The 16,526-nt window shown below is 61.5% G+C and overlaps 1 protein-coding gene across 5 annotated transcripts in view; it reads left to right on the forward strand.

The window, feature by feature from the left end:
• The window catches only part of PRDM15 (PR/SET domain 15), a 69,439-nt gene that overhangs the window by 33,111 nt on the left and 19,802 nt on the right, over positions 1 to 16,526 (forward strand). For all 5 annotated transcript variants that reach the window (XM_045501309.1, XM_045501310.1, XM_045501312.1 and 2 more), the window contains 10 exons: positions 680 to 904; positions 2,417 to 2,546; positions 3,948 to 4,129; positions 4,287 to 4,381; positions 4,874 to 4,961; positions 7,788 to 7,955; positions 10,735 to 10,829; positions 11,664 to 11,795; positions 15,099 to 15,233; positions 15,828 to 15,991. In XM_045501309.1, the coding sequence (XP_045357265.1) occupies positions 680 to 904; positions 2,417 to 2,546; positions 3,948 to 4,129; positions 4,287 to 4,381; positions 4,874 to 4,961; positions 7,788 to 7,955; positions 10,735 to 10,829; positions 11,664 to 11,795; positions 15,099 to 15,233; positions 15,828 to 15,991 (1,414 nt within the window). The remainder of the gene's footprint in view (positions 1 to 679; positions 905 to 2,416; positions 2,547 to 3,947; positions 4,130 to 4,286; positions 4,382 to 4,873; positions 4,962 to 7,787; positions 7,956 to 10,734; positions 10,830 to 11,663; positions 11,796 to 15,098; positions 15,234 to 15,827; positions 15,992 to 16,526) is intronic.

The raw sequence follows: 16,526 nt of genomic DNA on the forward strand, positions 1-16,526 counted from the left end.
CTCCCCCTCCCTGCTGCTGCCCCGCCGTCCGGCCGGCCTGAGCCATGCTTACCTCCGTGGTTAGGCCCCGTCTGTTCTTGAGCTCTGTAGCCACCCTGCCTGCCTGTTCCCTGTGGTTTCGTCGTTCTCTCTTCTCGGGAGGTCTCGGGGGGCTTTCCTCAGTTGAGAGGAGAGCAAAAGGGTTTCTAAAGACCATTTAGTCTGTCACGCGCGGAATCATTTTCCTTCAGACGCCGCGTTTTTGAGTAACTGTATCACGAATTCACCATATAAGTTAAAGAACGTAAGTGAGTGTAAAGGGGAAAGTGAACAGCCCTGCCCGGAATGTCACCGTCCAGAGGCAGCCACGTTACCATGTCGGTGCACCCTTGCACAGCACTTGCTTGCACGGGCGTGTGCTCGCATGCCTGCGTCTTTCATAAAGCCGTGTGCGTGGGCGCGTGCCGAACTGGCCCTCTTTTTACCACCTAATTTGCTTTTTAAATAGCAGTCATGTCTGGCGCAGTGAAAATGCTCTTATTTGCGAGAGCGGTGGCAATAGTCAATTTGCCTATAAGAGGACACACGGTCAGCAGATGAAGTTAAAACCAGACAGACAGAACGGGGGGCGGGGGGGGAGGAAGTGGGCACACCGCCGGCTGCCTCAGCGCCCCCGTGCATGTGCCCCCCTCTCCCGCAGAGCATCTGCTGGGTCACCTGGAACAGGCCAAAAGCCTTCCCCCGGCCGGCCAGCACGAAGCCGCTCCCGAGAAGGAAGCAGACGTGCCCCGGGGGGAGCCTCCTGCGGTGCCCAAGAGCGTCAGTGCCACCAAAGAGCAGAAGAAAAAGCCTCGAAGAGGGAGAAAACCCAAAGCCTCAAAACCTGAGCAGCCACTAGACATTATAGAAGGCAAGGAGCCAGCAGGTGAGGGCTGGGCCTAGGAAGGGGAGCCAGCAGGCGGGGGTGGCCCTGGGAGGGGGAGCCAGCAGGCGGGGGTGGCCCTGGGAGGGGGAGCCAGCAGGTGGGAAAACTTAGGATAGACACGTCCTACAGAGGGGAACCTGGCCTTTCCCTTTCCCTCTAAATCAGTTCTTTTAGAGCACAATTCCTGTATAAACATGGTTACCACTGCAAAGTGTGCAGGTGGTGAATGTTGACAAGGGGCCCGCCTGTGTCACGAGTGCCCCATCAGGACAGAGAACCTTAGCATCTCCCAGACTTTCTTCCTTGTCTGCGTGACTTAGCCTTGTCCGTCCTGGGATTTCACATGAATCCCGCTTTCTTTGCCCAGCGTCTTACATGCGGCGTGTGGAGTGAGACCCACCCACGCTGGGTTTCTGGCGTGGGTTCACTGTGTGAAAGCCCGGCCGTCCACTCCCCTGTCGCCTGGGCCTGAGGCCTGCTCCCATTCTCTGTGATGGTATCCCCGGTTGAGTTTGGAGGGACTCTGACCCACTCTCTGAGGTGCGCAGGGCCTGTGCCCCCTCGGTCCTCTCATGACCTCTGCCAGCACGGCCTGGTGCCGGCAGACCCCTGGGGGGTCTCACACGTAAGGACGAGCTGTGATGCTGGGGCTGGGTCCCCTCGCTGCCTTCGTGCTGACCGCTGAGAGCTTTCCTTTGCTGTCTGGTAGAGCCCTGGTTTTCTTTCCCGAGAACGAGAGGAAACGCTGCTTCCTTCCCAGAATGAAAAAGAATTCAGAGAGCAGCCTTCACCCAATACGGGCTCACCGTCTTCTGCAGCCAGCTCTCGGTCCGTGTTCTGGTCGGAACTGAGAGATGGGCAGGCGGCTTCGACTTCCCCTGCGCAGTGTCCCTGTCTCTCCCTAAACAGGGGAGAAGACGAGAGGGGAGCTGAGAGCTCTAAGTGGTTCTTTCCCTCATTATTAGTTGCATTAGGAAGACGTGTAGCAGGTAAAGTGGCAGAAGCCACTGTGTTACTTTCCCGTCGTTCATTGTCCGGAGGTTCGGGCCAGGACACCTGTTACCGTAATCATTTGGCCTTTGACCCTCGTAGAACACGATGATCCGCTTTTGAACATACTCAGGGTGGCCGGTCTGGTTTTAAAAGTCAATGTTTCCAAATCTCCGTTAGGACTAAGTAAGTTGAAAGGTCCCGTTACGTATCACGATGTTTTGTTTGGGGTTGGTGTGAAAGGGACTGAGATCGCGGCCCAACCGCTCTGCTTTTAGAAAAGATCACAAGTTATAACTTCAGTTTTGAGCTGACAGTAGCGTTTTGCTCCTTCGAAACCGGTAACTACGTGGATTCCGCCGCGGTGCTAGTCTTCTTTCCTTTCTTCCTCCCGCGTGTGTCTCGCAACGCATGTCTACGGCGTGGGCCTGGCTGCGGTCCGCTCGGGTGCGTTTTCCCGGTTTGGCCGTGTCCCGTCCCCCGCCCCGGCGATGACACGGCTGTTGTGTCCCCTTCACGCAGAGCAAGTGGCGGAGATCGTCACCGAGGTCCCTCCGGATGAGCCAGCGACGGCGGCTCCGGACGAGCGGATCATGGAGCTGGTTCTGGGGAAGCTGGCCACCACCACCGGTGACGCCGCTTCAGTGCCAAAGTGAGTCCTGCCGAGGCTCCCGGGGCGGCCGTGTGGACGGCAGGTGCCCCCGGGCGGGGAGGCACCCCTCCTGGAGGAAAGAAGCGGGTGTCCTTGGGGAGCGGCAGGGTCCTTCCAGAACTTGGGAGCGTGATGCCACGTCCGCTGTGAAGACAGTTAAAAGCGGTTGTGCGTGTGTGTGTGTGTGTGTGTGTGTGTGTGTGTGTGTGGTGAGCTGTACGTCACGGACGGTTGACCATCCGAACCTCTCCTGGGTGCACAGTTCGGTGCCATTAAGTGCACCTGCGCTCTGTGCAGCCTCCAGCCGCGTCCGTCTCTGGAACTTTCCATCCTCCCGGACTGAAACTCTGTCCTCATGGAACGCTAACTCCCCATGTCCCTCTCCCCCCACCCCGGCACCCCCTCCCGTCCCTGTCTCCGTGAAGACGGACGTACCTTGTGTGAGGTCCCGGCCTGGGCGCTGGCATGCGATGCCGGCCCTTTTGTGACGGGCCCGTGGCACTCCGCATGCCGTGCTCGAGGCTCATCCAGCAGGAGTCAGATTGTCCTTCCATCTCGAGGCTGGCATCCCATCCCGTAGACAGATTCCTCCATCCGTGGGCACCGGGCTCCTCCCACCGTTCGGCTGTTGGGAACAGTGCTGCTGTCACAGAAGTTTCTGTACATGTAACACCTTGTTGTTGTTTTTTTTTCTTTTCTCTTCTCTTCTTTTCTTTTCTTTTTTCTTTTCTTTTCTCTTTTCTCTTTTCTTTTTTTTTTCTTTTCTTTTCTCTTCTCTTCTCTTCTTTTCTTTTCGTGAACAAGGAAAATATTTTGTATTCTAGTTGTCATTCCTGGATAAATCTTTGCTCTGACGTGGAATAAGCTGATGCTGATTTCTTTTCGGGCTTTTTTGGAGTGCCTCTTAACGTTCTCACGATGTGCCTGGCCCCGTTTGATCCCGGAGCCCGTGCAGACTGGGGCCGGCGTGCTGTCGGAAACGGAGCCACCTGTTCGTTAACCTACGCTGTCCGACTGCCCAGAGGACTTCTGTGGCTTGCCGTCAGAAAGACGTTTAAAAGGGAGAAGAAATTTTTAAAAATCAGGGTCAGAGAAAGTACAAAACAGAGCAGAGGCCAGGCCAAGCGAGAGAAACGGGGATCTTCCCGGGGCATAATCTGAGAGCTTCCTGGTGGCCAGAGTGAAAATGCAGTCAGGAGCATGGCCATGCTGGAGGACCAAGCGGTGTCTCCCGTGCAGATTCCCCTGACGCCGGGGTGGTGCCCGAGTGCCTTCCCTCCTTCCTGGCGGCGAGCTAGGAAGGTTTGGAAGAGCCCTTCCCAAGATGGCTGTGACCTCGCACTTCCTCCCCAACGACGCAGTGTGCCCCCTGTCTCACCAGGTGTCTGTCTGACCTGGCAGGTTCCCGCATCATCAGAGCACCACCATCACCCTCAAGAGGAGTCTCATTCTGTCGAGCCGGCACGGCATCCGCAGGAAGCTCGTCAGGCAGCTGGGGGAGCACAGGCGGGTCTACCAGTGCAGCGTCTGCAGCAAGATCTTCCAGAACAGCAGCAACCTGAGCAGGCACGTGCGCTCGCACGGTGAGTCCCCGCGTGACGCCCGCCGCGGGGCGTGGACCGGGCTGCCCGTGCCGGGGAGAGGTGGCCGTGGACCCGGTTTGGGGGGGGGGGGGGCGGGCGTGCGCAGCCCCGGTAATGCCCGGAGTCGTGAAGTAGCGTTTCGTCGGTTGGCTCCTAGGTGACAAGCTGTTTAAATGTGAGGAATGTGCCAAGTTGTTCAGCCGCAAGGAGAGTCTGAAGCAGCACGTCTCCTACAAGCACAGCAGGAACGAGGTGCGTGGGGCCCGGGCTCTCGGGCTGGTTGTGGAGGTGCAGCGGGCGATCGGCAGGACGGGCTGCTGGGAAGGAAGACGGGGTCCCCGGGGAGGGGGAGGAGGGGCAGCGGGGTGGGGGGGGGGCGGGAGGAGCGGGGAGGGGCCCCTGGGCTGGCGTTCGCCCTGCGGTACCCGAACGGGGATTCTTCCAGGGCAGTTGGACGGTGAGAGTAAGAGCTTGCTCGTGTTCCTAAATCTTGTAGGAGAGTAGTGGGCAATGACACAGACCAGGACACGAATGGGGACCAGGGCAGTGACGTACACCAGGGCGGTGACGTAGAGCAGGACGGTGACGTAGAGCAGGCTTACGACAGAGACAGGACGGCAAAGTAGACCAGGGCGGGGACGGAGACCTTACCCACCGGGACGTCGCGAGAGGCAGGTCGGGGGCGCGTCCTTAGGTGGAGCTGCCCCCTGCCCCTGCCCCTCAACAGCGCTCCCCTGTCGCCAGGTGGACAGTGAGTACAGGTACCGCTGCGGCACCTGCGAGAAGACGTTCCGCATCGAGAGCGCCCTCGAGTTCCACAACTGCAGAACAGGTGAGCGGGCGCCCCCTCGCGGCGCTTCTCACCGGCTGGACGGAAGCCCGGGCGCTTCGGAACCAGCCGTGCACTTGTGGCCCCTCCCTCCGTTCGCGGCCCCTCCCTCCGTTCGCGGCCCCTCCCTCCGTTCGCGGCCCCTCGAAGGGTCATTACTGATTCTGAAGGAGCCGCGGGTGGAAATGGCCTCTTGGCCTCCCGGCGAGGCTGTGCCTGCCCCCTCCCCCACCCCCACCCCCACCCCCAGGCTGTCCTGAGAAAGGTGGGCGGTGGGCCGAGAAGCACGGGTGCTCCCGGACCGCGTGAGACATTCCTGGAGGCGTGGCGGGGGGGGGGGGGGGGGCGACAGCGTCAGGCCGGGGCCCCGCCTCACTGGCTGGAAGGCCCTCCCTCCGCTGGCCACCCTCCGTTACCCGCCGAGCCTGCCGGCCTCCGGGACCGTGGTGCCGCTGTGCATTGACCGGTTCTGCTCCGAGCCCGTTCTGTCCGCGGGTCCTGAAAGCGCAGGACTCACTCACTCGCTCGTGTGTGTCGCACGCTTGCCCGGGCCTTGAGCCGGGGGGGGCCTCTGCGGGCCTGGGCGCGCGTCTCAAGCCCTGGTTGAGCTCAGGCTCCCACCAGAAGGGAGTAGACAGAGCGCTGGGTGGGTGACAGCAGGGGTGACAGACAGCGGGGCATCCCAGCACAGCCGAGAAGGGGTGCCCAGCAGCAGGCGGCTCAGACACCTGCTACCTTGGCCTTTGGTTCCGAACTCCTTTCCTGTTGGCCCCTCCGTGCACCCCTTGTACCTGTGGGCTGGTTCTCACGTCCCGTCTCAGACCCTTTAAGCAGCTTTAGGTAAACCTCCACCACGTGTCCCGTGGGGCAGCTCCTGCTCCCAGGCATCTGCTGGGTCCCGTCCTGTGCTCGGGCCTGGAGCCCTGGCTTGTTTGTCCACAGCGCCCCGTGTGGCCACCTGCTCCTGTGACGGGGCTTTTCCGAGGGCGCGCGAGTCTCGTTTTTCCTGAGCTCCACCTGCTCCGCACCGTCCACGGCATGAAGTGGTGGCCCCAGAAGCTTCCAGGCGCACATGCATTCTGAGCTGTGCACCCCAGGAGTGCCCTCAAATCTGGCCACCCCCCCCCCCCAACTTTTTCGACGGATGCAGTGCCTGTCAGGAGCCTAAGCTGCGTTCGTGGCCAGAGTCAGGATGGCGCCCCATGTGGCCACCTGCGGCTCTGCAGGAGTGCGGAGCGATGTCCCCATGCCCTCCGGTGTCTGGTGGGGTAGCCTCAAGACAGGGGGACAAGTTGGCCTCTTTTTATCTGACAAATGAAACAAAGTAATAAAAGGAGTCAGAACAGCTATCGGTACATGTCAAATAAAGGGCCTGTTAAACCAGGCGTTTCTTTCTTTTCATTGTATAGAACTAACCGCAGCAGTGAATTAAGGTGCATCTTCTCTCTAATCTCCAAAGTTAGAAGTTTCCGATGCAAACCAAAGAATAACAGGGCACCTGGGTGGCTCAGTCGGTTAAGCATCCCTCTTCGGCTCAGGTCATGATCTCGCGGTTCGTGGGTTCGAGCCCTGCGTCGGGGGCCTGGAGCCTGCTTCAGATTCTGTGTCTCCCTCTCTCTCTGCCCCTCCCCTGCTTGCTCGCTCGCTCTGTCTCTCTCAAAAATAAACATTAAAAAAATTTTAAAAAAGAAAACAAAGAACAACTTGGAGACTAGCTCATTTGTGTCATAGGTCATTTGCATACTGTCTACTCTTCTCCATCCTTCAAGTTAGGAAAATGTGTCTTCCATAGGCCGTTAAACCAAGGAGTTCTACGAATGGGGAGAAGCTTATGGACGTGTAGACTTAGAGAACAGCGTGGGTTCACATCCAAGCGCCCCACCCCGTGCAGCACAGCTGTCCCAGAAACCCACCATCCCATGTCCTGGTGCATCAGATCCCAAGTAGCAGGCATTTGCTCTTAGTTGCTGCATTTTGTTGAAACATAAATGCAGACTTGGGGGCAGAAAGTGGCCGTTGGGACCAGGCGCCCGTCTGGACTCCTACACTGGTGACCTGTGTGTGCCCCGGCAGGAAAAGCCACCTGCACTGTGGCAGCCTGGTCCCGGTCAGCTGAGCCGTCGAGAACAGTTAGGAGTGCAGGCACCGGGTGGCACTCGTGACAGAGAAAGCTGACCCCCGGGGACAGTGCTGTGCCTTCCGCGGCTCTCAGACCCCAGGACTCGGGCCACCTGCCTGGGAGGGAGGCTCAGCTGTGCTGCTTAGTCCCAGCCCAGAAGTGGTGTGTGTGTGGGGGGGGGGGGGGGGTGCCTGCTAAAGACACATCTAGAACAAGACAGGCCTGCGAGCGGTGGCGGAAATTGGGCATTTGTGTGTGGGGGGGTGGGAAGGTGGCAGAGAAGGGCAGGTGACAGGTGGGCTGCAGAGGAGCAGGTGGGGGCTCAGCCTTGGGGCGGGAAGGATGCAGGTTGGGGGTTGGGGCTGCAGTCGGGGTGGGTGGAGGGTGAGGGCCAAGCCAGTGGCGGTTCAGCCCTCTCTACTGCAGAATCACACCGGGATGACCGGAGGCAGGTGGTTGGGGAGGGGAGGGGGCCTGTGGGTGTGGTGGCGGTGACAGAGAGGAGCTGGTGCCTGTCTTCCCCGGCGAGGAGCAGCTGGTTCAGCCCTGGGCTCCCGCAGCGCAGACGATGGCTTTTCGTGGCCGTGTGGCCCTCGTGCGCCTCTGCCTGTCACCGGGGCCTCCTTGCCATTCTCACGGCCGGGATGCCGATCCTGCAGTCGGTGTCATTTACCTAAAAGTTGCCGTGTGTCTGCTTGCTCTCTGGACAGATGACAAGACGTTCCAATGTGAGATGTGTTTCAGATTCTTCTCCACCAACAGTAACCTCTCCAAGCACAAGAAGAAGCACGGGGACAAGAAGTTTGCTTGTGAGGTCTGCAACAAAATGTTCTACCGCAAGGACGTCATGCTCGACCACCAGCGGAGGCACCTGGAAGGTGAGCCTGCCTGCCCTGGGTGTGAGCTCCTGGGATGGGGTGGGGCGGGCGCCTCCCCTGCGTGGTTTGGCCCCGCCCACCGTCGAGTCCTCATCCCCAGGCACAGAGAGGTACCTCGGGGCCTTAACAGTGCTGTGTGTCCGTGGGAACTCTTGGAAACATCCTAAATGTTCTGCGGTGGGGAAAGAGTCAAAAAAAAAAAAAAAAAAGAACTGGGTTTTTTTGTTTTTAATTACTTATTTTTGAGAGAGAGAGACAGAGCATGAGCAGGGGAGGGGTACAGAGAGAGAGAGAGACACAGAATCGGAAGCAGGCTCCAGGCTCCGAGCTGTCAGCACAGAGCCTGACGAGGGGCTTGAACTCCCAAAATGGGAGATTATGACTTGAGCCAAAGACTGACACTTAAGGACTGAGCCACCCAGGCGCCCCAAAAAACGGATTCTTTATAGGATTGAATACTCTGCACCTAATAAAGCATTTTCTGCTTTCTTTTTTTTTTTTAATACAGTCTTTTTTCCAACGTTTATTTATTTTTGGGACAGAGAGAGACAGAGCATGAACGGGGGAGGGGCAGAGAGAGAGGGAGACACAGAATCGGAAACAGGCTCCAGGCTCTGAGCCATCAGCCCAGAGCCTGACGCGGGGCTCGAACTCACGGACCGCGAGATCGTGACCTGGCTGAAGTCGGGCGCTTAACTGACTGCGCCACCCAGGCGCCCCAGCATTTTCTGCTTTCAGTATGACAGAGAGTCAGGGAAAAACAGCGTATGAAATTGTGTATGGGGTGTGCTTCCAGTCTTGTGCACGGAGCAAAATGTTCTGGGCAGATGCTGCTGGCTGGGGCCATAGTAGTTTCTCCCTCATTCCTCATTCTCCCTGCGGGCCCCAGATGGCCCAGGCCGTTTGTAGCAGGGGAGTCGGGGGGACTGCTCCTATGTGGTGGGTTCACGGGAAGCCAGGTACAAGAGGAAGACGGATGGCAGTGGGGGGGTCAGTTCCAGGGTGGGACGGGGAGTGAGAGACGATGGAAGTGAGGAGTGGGGTGGCCCCACAGGGCAGGCTCGGAGCCACGCAGACAGGATCCCCGAGTGGGAAGGCGCAGACAGCAGTCGCAGGGACGCCCCCGGGCTGCGGGTGACGCCCAGACTTGGTGTCAGAGCCGGCTCAGGCAGACCCTCTTTAATTTTTTTTTTTTTTAATGTTTATTTGTTTTTGAGACAGAGAGAGAGCATGAACAGGGGAGGGTCAGAGAGAGAGGGAGACACAGAATCCGAGGCAGGCTCCAGGCTCTGAGCTGTCAACACAGAGCCCGACTCGGGACTCGAACTCACAAAATGTAAGATCATGACCTGAGCCGAAGTCCGACGCTCAACCGACTGAGCCACCCAGGCGCCCCAGACAGACCCTCTTTAAATTGGCTTTCTAGTTGTGATAATCCTGGCTTTTCCTCTAGAAGCCCCTTGTCTCTTGCTGACCAGCCCTCAGTAAGTGACACTGACCAGAGCACCTTTATAAGAAAGTCTGAAAAGAATTGCGCATGAGGTACAGGCTTGCCGAAAAAGAAAGCGGAGTCTCACGGAACTGGAACTGTTCCGCACAAAGATGTGCGTACTCCCGTCATTATGCCTCTTCGAAATAAGACGAGGCACATTCTGTATAATTTTCTTACTCCGCTTTTTGACCTGGCTGTCGTTCCTGTGGCTTCAGGAGATCTCTTTCCCTCTGGGACCCGTGGGTGGTGCCCTTGGGCCTCTCCAGCCAAACCCGGTGCCCACTTAGTGAGTGGATGGCCCTGGGCAAGCCACTGGGCCTCAGTTTCCTCACCTGTGCAGCAGGGATACGCTTCCTGCCCGACCCTGTAGGCCGGTGGGTGGCTGAAGCAGATCCTCCCGGTAAAGCCTGTCACCGTCAACGCCGCCCTCAGCGTTCCCTGACAGACAGGTGCCCGGGCTTGATTCTACCGCATTTTACAACTGACGCACCAGTCAGATCGTTTTCCGCAGGAACGAACTAACGCATTCATGGTTTTCCCTTTTTCGTTGGCTCATCGTCCAAATCACTGCTTCAGATCTGATGCGTTTTACGCCACTGGGAGCCTTCTGGAGAATGACGTATTCATGTCCAGCTTGCTGGGTGTTCTTAAGTCTACCTCTGCATTCACACCATGGGATGCGGGAAGGTTCCAGAAGGGGTCAGCTGTGTAGAAAGAAACGATGAGAGCGAACTTCTGTCTTTTACTCAAAGATTACCTGTTTCGTGCAAACTTCTAAAAAGCTGTGGTGATCCCAGTTATGAACAGTTACGTCTTAAAACCCCAAGGGGCTTATCGTCATTAGGCGTTCTCTCCCTGACCCTGATCAACCGATTTAACTTGCAAGGATGAATATTGGTGTCTTTTTAAGAAACAATGTCACGCCTAAGGATGCGACCTCTGCCTTGAGCCTTTGAATGGGGGGAAAGCCCTTTCTTTGGTGTCAGCACCGGCTCGCCCTTCCACACTGTAGAACTCCAAACCCACGCGGCCCTTGTGTTTCCAAACGCTTCAGATGCACGAACCGCGTCCCTGGTTCCCATGGGCACACGCAGCCGTTCCTTCCCTGGAGCCGGAAGGAGCCGTGGTTAGCGTGGCCGCGTCCTGTGCCGGGCGCCACTCACGCGCTCGCTGGTGCCGCTGACCCTGCCCCCACCGCCCAGGCGGCCACACTGGCCTAGTGGCAGGTGCCCGGCACGCACGCGCCGTGTGTACTCACTCTCCTGCTTGGGTGGGCGGGCATTGCAGGAGTGCGGCGGGTGAAGAGGGAGGACCTGGACGCCGGCGGCGAGAACCTGGTCCGCTACAAGAAGGAGCCCTCGGGATGCCCCGTGTGTGGCAAGGTGAGGCTCAGCTATTTCTAACACTGGCTTCTTTGCTGCTTCCGACGACTTCTTGTTTTCACCCCTGTCTGCCTTGACCCGCTGCCCCTGCCCCTCCCCTGGAGCCTATCTTCCCCTCCTGTTGAGTCAGCTTCCCACCCAGCACCCCGGGTGTGGTCACGGGGTGGCTGGCCCTGGGTCACCATGAAAATAGTAGCCTCCTGTTCCTTGTGAATCGCTTCCCTTCACTCACCTCTCGTGTTCTCCTCCTGGAGTGGGTGGGGTCAGACGGGCTCAGGACACCTGCGCTCTGGGTTTACGTGGCCCCCAGGACTGGCCGTCCAGACGGAGACTCTCAGGCCAGCGGGGCCCCGCAGGTGGCTTCTGCTGCTGGTTTGTCCCCTGAGCTACGTGACGGAGGCCGCGGGGCCCCCGCATCCCAGCCCGGCCCCAGCGGCCGAGGAGAGGGCAGTGCCTGTGTCTCCACCCCCATCACAGCTGGAAACAGCTGTGGACGTGGGCAGGGGACGTGACTTGTGCTGACACCCGGTGCACAGAGGACGGAATTCTTCTCTGATGCCAAGTTTCAGAAAATTGCGCCTCTTTCTGTGTTTACTGGCTTCTTCCCAGGCCCCATCCTAGTGATGTAGTTAAGTGAGCGAGTAAAGTTGAGCAGAATCCCGCTGGCAGTGGAGACCAGAGGACGGTTAGGTCTCCGGGGTAACGTGGGCTCGTACTTAGACGACCGTTCGCTCCCGTCCGCTCGCGACTCCAGCACCCGGGAAGGGTACCGGGGACACGTAGCGCGTCCTCGTGCCTGGTGCGGCTGGTCAGGCCCCGCTCCTCCGCCCGCAGGTGTTCTCCTGCAGAAGCAACATGAACAAGCACCTGCTGACCCACGGCGACAAGAAGTACACCTGCGAGATCTGCGGCCGCAAGTTCTTCCGCGTGGACGTGCTCAGGGACCACATCCACGTCCACTTCAAGGTGCCAGCACCGCCCTCTCCCGGGTGGCTCACGTGGACGCGTGGCGGGCCCTCGTGGTCAGCTTGGCCCCACTGCCTCTCTTCAGCTGGGCTTCTGTGAGCCTCTGCTGCATCCATCCGGAGCCCCGTTTGCAGGGCTCACAAGCAGTCCCTCCGTTCTAGGTGTTTCCTGGGGGTGGGGGGGTGGGGGAGCAGTGAGGACGGGGCAGGGCTCACAAGCGGTCCCTCCGTTCCAGGTGTTTCCCAGGGAGGGGGTGTGGGGGGCAGCGAGGACGGGGCAGGGCTCACAGGCAGTCCCTCCGTTCTAGGTGTTTCCCAGGGAGGGGGTGGGGGAGCAGCGAGGACGGGGCAGGGCTCACAGGCACTCCCTCCGTTCTAGGTGTTTCCCAGGGAGGGGGTGGGGGAGCAGTGAGGACGGGGCAGGGCTCACAAGCGGTCCCTCCGTTCTAGGTGTTTCCCAGGGAGGGGGTCGGGGGGGGGGCAGTGAGGATGGGGCAGGGCTCACAAGTGGTCCCTCTGTTCCAGGTGTTTCCCAGGGAGGGGGTGTGGGGGGCAGCGAGGACGGGGCAGGGCTCACAAGCACTCCCTCCGTTCTAGGTGTTTCCCAGGGAGGGGGTCGGGGGGGGCAGCGAGGACGGGGCAGGGCTCACAAGTGGTCCCTCTGTTCCAGGTGTTTCCCAGGGAGGGGGTGTGGGGGGCAGCGAGGACGGGGCAGGGCTCACAGGCAGTCCCTCCGTTCTAGGTGTTTCCCAGGGAGGGGGTGTGGGGGGCAGCGAGGACGGGGCAGGGCTCACAGGCACTCCCTCCGTTCTAGGTGTTTCCCAGGGAGGGGGTGTGGGGGGCAGCGAGGACGGGGCAGGGCTCACAAGCGGTCCCTCCGTTCCAGGTGTTTCCCAGGGAGGGGGTGTGGGGGGCAGCGAGGACGGGGCAGGGCTCACAGGCAGTCCCTCCGTTCTAGGTGTTTCCCAGGGAGGGGGTGGGGGAGCAGCGAGGACGGGGCAGGGCTCACAAGCACTCCCTCCGTTCTAGGTGTTTCCCAGGGAGGGGGTGGGGGAGCAGTGAGGACGGGGCAGGGCTCACAAGCGGTCCCTCCGTTCTAGGTGTTTCCCAGGGAGGGGGTCGGGGGGGGGGCAGTGAGGATGGGGCAGGGCTCACAAGTGGTCCCTCTGTTCCAGGTGTTTCCCAGGGAGGGGGTGTGGGGGGCAGCGAGGACGGGGCAGGGCTCACAAGCACTCCCTCCGTTCTAGGTGTTTCCCAGGGAGGGGGTCGGGGGGGGGCAGCGAGGACGGGGCAGGGCTCACAAGTGGTCCCTCTGTTCCAGGTGTTTCCCAGGGAGGGGGTGTGGGGGGCAGCGAGGACGGGGCAGGGCTCACAGGCAGTCCCTCCGTTCTAGGTGTTTCCCAGGGAGGGGGTGTGGGGGGCAGCGAGGACGGGGCAGGGCTCACAGGCACTCCCTCCGTTCTAGGTGTTTCCCAGGGAGGGGGTGTGGGGGGCAGCGAGGACGGGGCAGGGCTCACAAGCGGTCCCTCCGTTCCAGGTGTTTCCCAGGGAGGGGGTGGGGGAGCAGTGAGGACGGGGCAGGGCTCACAAGCGGTCCCTCCGTTCTAGGTGTTTCCCAGGGAGGGGGTCGGGGGGGGGCAGTGAGGACGGGGCAGGGCTCACAAGTGGTCCCTCTGTTCCAGGTGTTTCCCAGGGAGGGGGTGTGGGGGGCAGCGAGGACGGGGCAGGGCTCACAAGCACTCCCTCCGTTCTAGGTGTTTCCCAGGGAGGGGGTGGGGGAGCAGTGAGGACGGGGCAGGGCTCACAAGCGGTCCCTCTGTTCTAGGTGTTTCCCAGGGAGGGGGTCGGGGGGGGGCAGCGAGGACGGGGCAGGGCTCACAAGCGGTCCCTCCGTTCTAGGTGTTTCCCAGGGAGGGGGTGGGGGAGCAGTGAGGACGGGGCAGGGCTCACAGGCAGTCCCTCCGTTCTAGGTGTTTCCCAGGGAGGGGGTCGGGGGGGGGGGCAGCGAGGACGGGGCAGGGCTCACAAGCGGTCCCTCCGTTCTAGGTGTTTCCCAGGGAGGGGGTGTGGGGGGCAGCGAGGACGGGGCAGGGCTCACAGGCAGTCCCTCCGTTCTAGGTGTTTCCCAGGGAGGGGGTCGGGGGGGGCAGTGAGGACGGGGCAGGGCTCACAAGCGGTCCCTCCGTTCCAGGTGTTTTCCCAGGGAGGGGGTCGGGGGGGCAGCGAGGACGGGGCAGGGCTCACAAGCGGTCCCTCCGTTCCAGGTGTTTCCCAGGGAGGGGGCCGGGGGGGGGCAGCGAGGACGGGGTCGTCTTTAAGGGCAGAAGTGCCGACTCAGGCAGCAAATGAGGAAATGGTAGGTGGTGCTCAGGTCCGGTGAGGACGGTGAGCCCTCGCCGGGCTCTCGGAGCCGTCTGTCCGCCTGCCTGCAGCGCAGGACCTGTTTCCTGGCAGTCCCGGCCTCGGGCACGGGTTGGGGTTTCGCTGAGAAGGTGTGAGTCAAAGGCGGGGGGCGAGCGTGAGTGTGAGGGGATCCCCAGGGCAGGTGCTGGGCCACGTGGACTGAGCTGGGGTGGGAGGACGGACCCAAGAGAGTCCGGGAGCTATAGTCGGAGGGGTGAGGGGCACTCAGGCTTCACTGGGACCTGGGATGCTAGTCTGCCGCCTCCTCAGCGTCCACTTGTCTCCTGCCATGAAAACATGGCTTCCTGAGGATTCAGTTAGGCCCAGCGCAGGTGACGGGCCCGGCCCGGGTGAGCGCCTGTGGCTGCGCGGCTCTGGTCAGGTGCTTCTCCGACAGCTCCTTTAGACGGTGTTGCTGTGTGTGTGTTAATGGAAAAGCGGGAATTGAACTTGAGTTAAGAAATAGAGCCTAGGCCCCCGTGAAAACCTCCTAGACGCGATAGCGAACTTTCCAAAGGAAACCTGTCCACCCTTCCCAGGATCCTAAGTTTTGCTGAAAAACGAAAGCTGGCCAGCAGTGCCGTGCGCCCCTGGCGGCCTCTGACAGGAAATGGGCCGCGCCCGGGAGCATGGAGCCCAGGTCCGCCGCAGCCGTGGGGGCCAGCAGCTAAGACGGGGAGCCGAGCCCCACGCAGGCACCCCACGCCTGGCCGCCAGCTCGCTGCGCACTCAGCGGGGGTGTGTGCGGGCCCGAGGGAGCCACGGGGGACATGGCAGGCAGTCCCGGGTGGGACCCACTGCCTTCTCCACGTGGGCCGGCCCGGCACTGCTGGGGGGCGAGGGACCCGTCAGCGCTTCTGTGCCCGTGCGGGAAGCCGGACCTCGCGACTGCGTTTTCCAGGACATTGCGCTGATGGACGACCACCAGAGGGAGGAGTTTATCGGCAAGATCGGCATCTCCTCGGAGGAGAACGATGACAATTCGGATGCCAGCGCGGACTCCGAGCCTCACAAGTACAGCTGCAAGCGGTGCCAGGTACTCGCCACGGGCCTTCGTGCCCAGGCTGGCGGGAAGGAGGCAATTCCGGCAGAGAGATGGCGGGGCCGCTCGCGGACGCTGGGTGTGGCTCTCCCTCTTCGCACGGACCGCCGTTTCAGAGCCGTCTTGTGGCTGGTCTGCGTGCGGCCACGCGGGGGCCCGGGTTGGGGTGGGGAACCCATCTCTGGAGGCCGTGCAGCGGGTGGTGATCCGCTCGCGGCGTGCGCGGTGGTCCCCGCGTTAGGCTTCGCTGCTCCGCGGAGACGCGGTTCGCTCCCTGCCTAGTGTGGGTTCCCGTGCGGCTGTGCCTGCATCAGGCACCTGGCCATGCGGCCGTCCGGGAGGTGGGGTGGGTGGGGAGCAGGAGAGGGTGCAGGGGCAGGCCGGTCTGCAGCGGGGGGGCAGCTGGCGCCCGCCTCCCCCGCTCCCCCCCACTCTGCAGTTTCCTGGCACCGGCCCTGCCCTTGGGAGTCCCCCCCCTGTCCGGCCCCGGGCGGCGGGCCGTCACCGGGGCCTCAGCGCCCAGCGGTGCCGTCGTCGGCTGGAGGGCGGGAGGCCGTGCGCGGGCGTGAACGGTACACCTGTCGGCAGCTCACCTTCGGCCGCGGGAAGGAGTACCTGAAGCACATCATGGAGGTGCACAAGGAGAAGGGCTACGGCTGCAGCATCTGCAACCGCCGCTTCGCCCTGAAGGCCACTTACCACGCCCACATGGTCATCCACCGGGAGAACCTGCCGGACCCCAACGTGCAGAAGTGAGGCCTCCTGGGGCTGGGCTTCCGGGGCCTGGCACGATGCCAGAGGGGGGCGTGCTCCCTGCGGGCAGGCAGGTGCTCGGCGGGCGGGTCTGTTCCCCTCCGGAGCCCTGGGGCCGGGTCTTGAGGGAAGCACGCTCACCTCCTCTATCCCGCACGTGGGGGGTCCCGCCTCCCTCGCCCTCCTGGCCCCGCAGCGCAAGTCGACCGCGCCACAGACTGATAGTGTCGTTCTCGGCCTGCCTACGGAACCGCCGGCAGCCCCGTTTCCCCACGTAATTAGGTTCCCTGGATGCCGTAGCCGTGGTCAGTGCCGTGTGCGGGGGCGAGCCTGCGGCCGCCCTGTGTGGAGGCCGCCGTAGCCAGCTTGGGCTGCGGTAACGGGGCGGCTGGGCAGCCTGCACGGTGGGAACGTGCGATGTCAGGCCTGGAGCCGGGAGGTCTGAGTTCAGGGGTCGGCAGGGCTGCTTCCCCTGGAGGCCGGGGCTTCCCGGCCCGGCTCCTATCCTCCTGCCGTGGCCGTGTGCCCACGTGG

The sequence above is a fragment of the Leopardus geoffroyi genome, chromosome C2, assembly GCF_018350155.1.
Source record: "Leopardus geoffroyi isolate Oge1 chromosome C2, O.geoffroyi_Oge1_pat1.0, whole genome shotgun sequence".
Taxonomy (NCBI): domain Eukaryota; kingdom Metazoa; phylum Chordata; class Mammalia; order Carnivora; family Felidae; genus Leopardus; species Leopardus geoffroyi.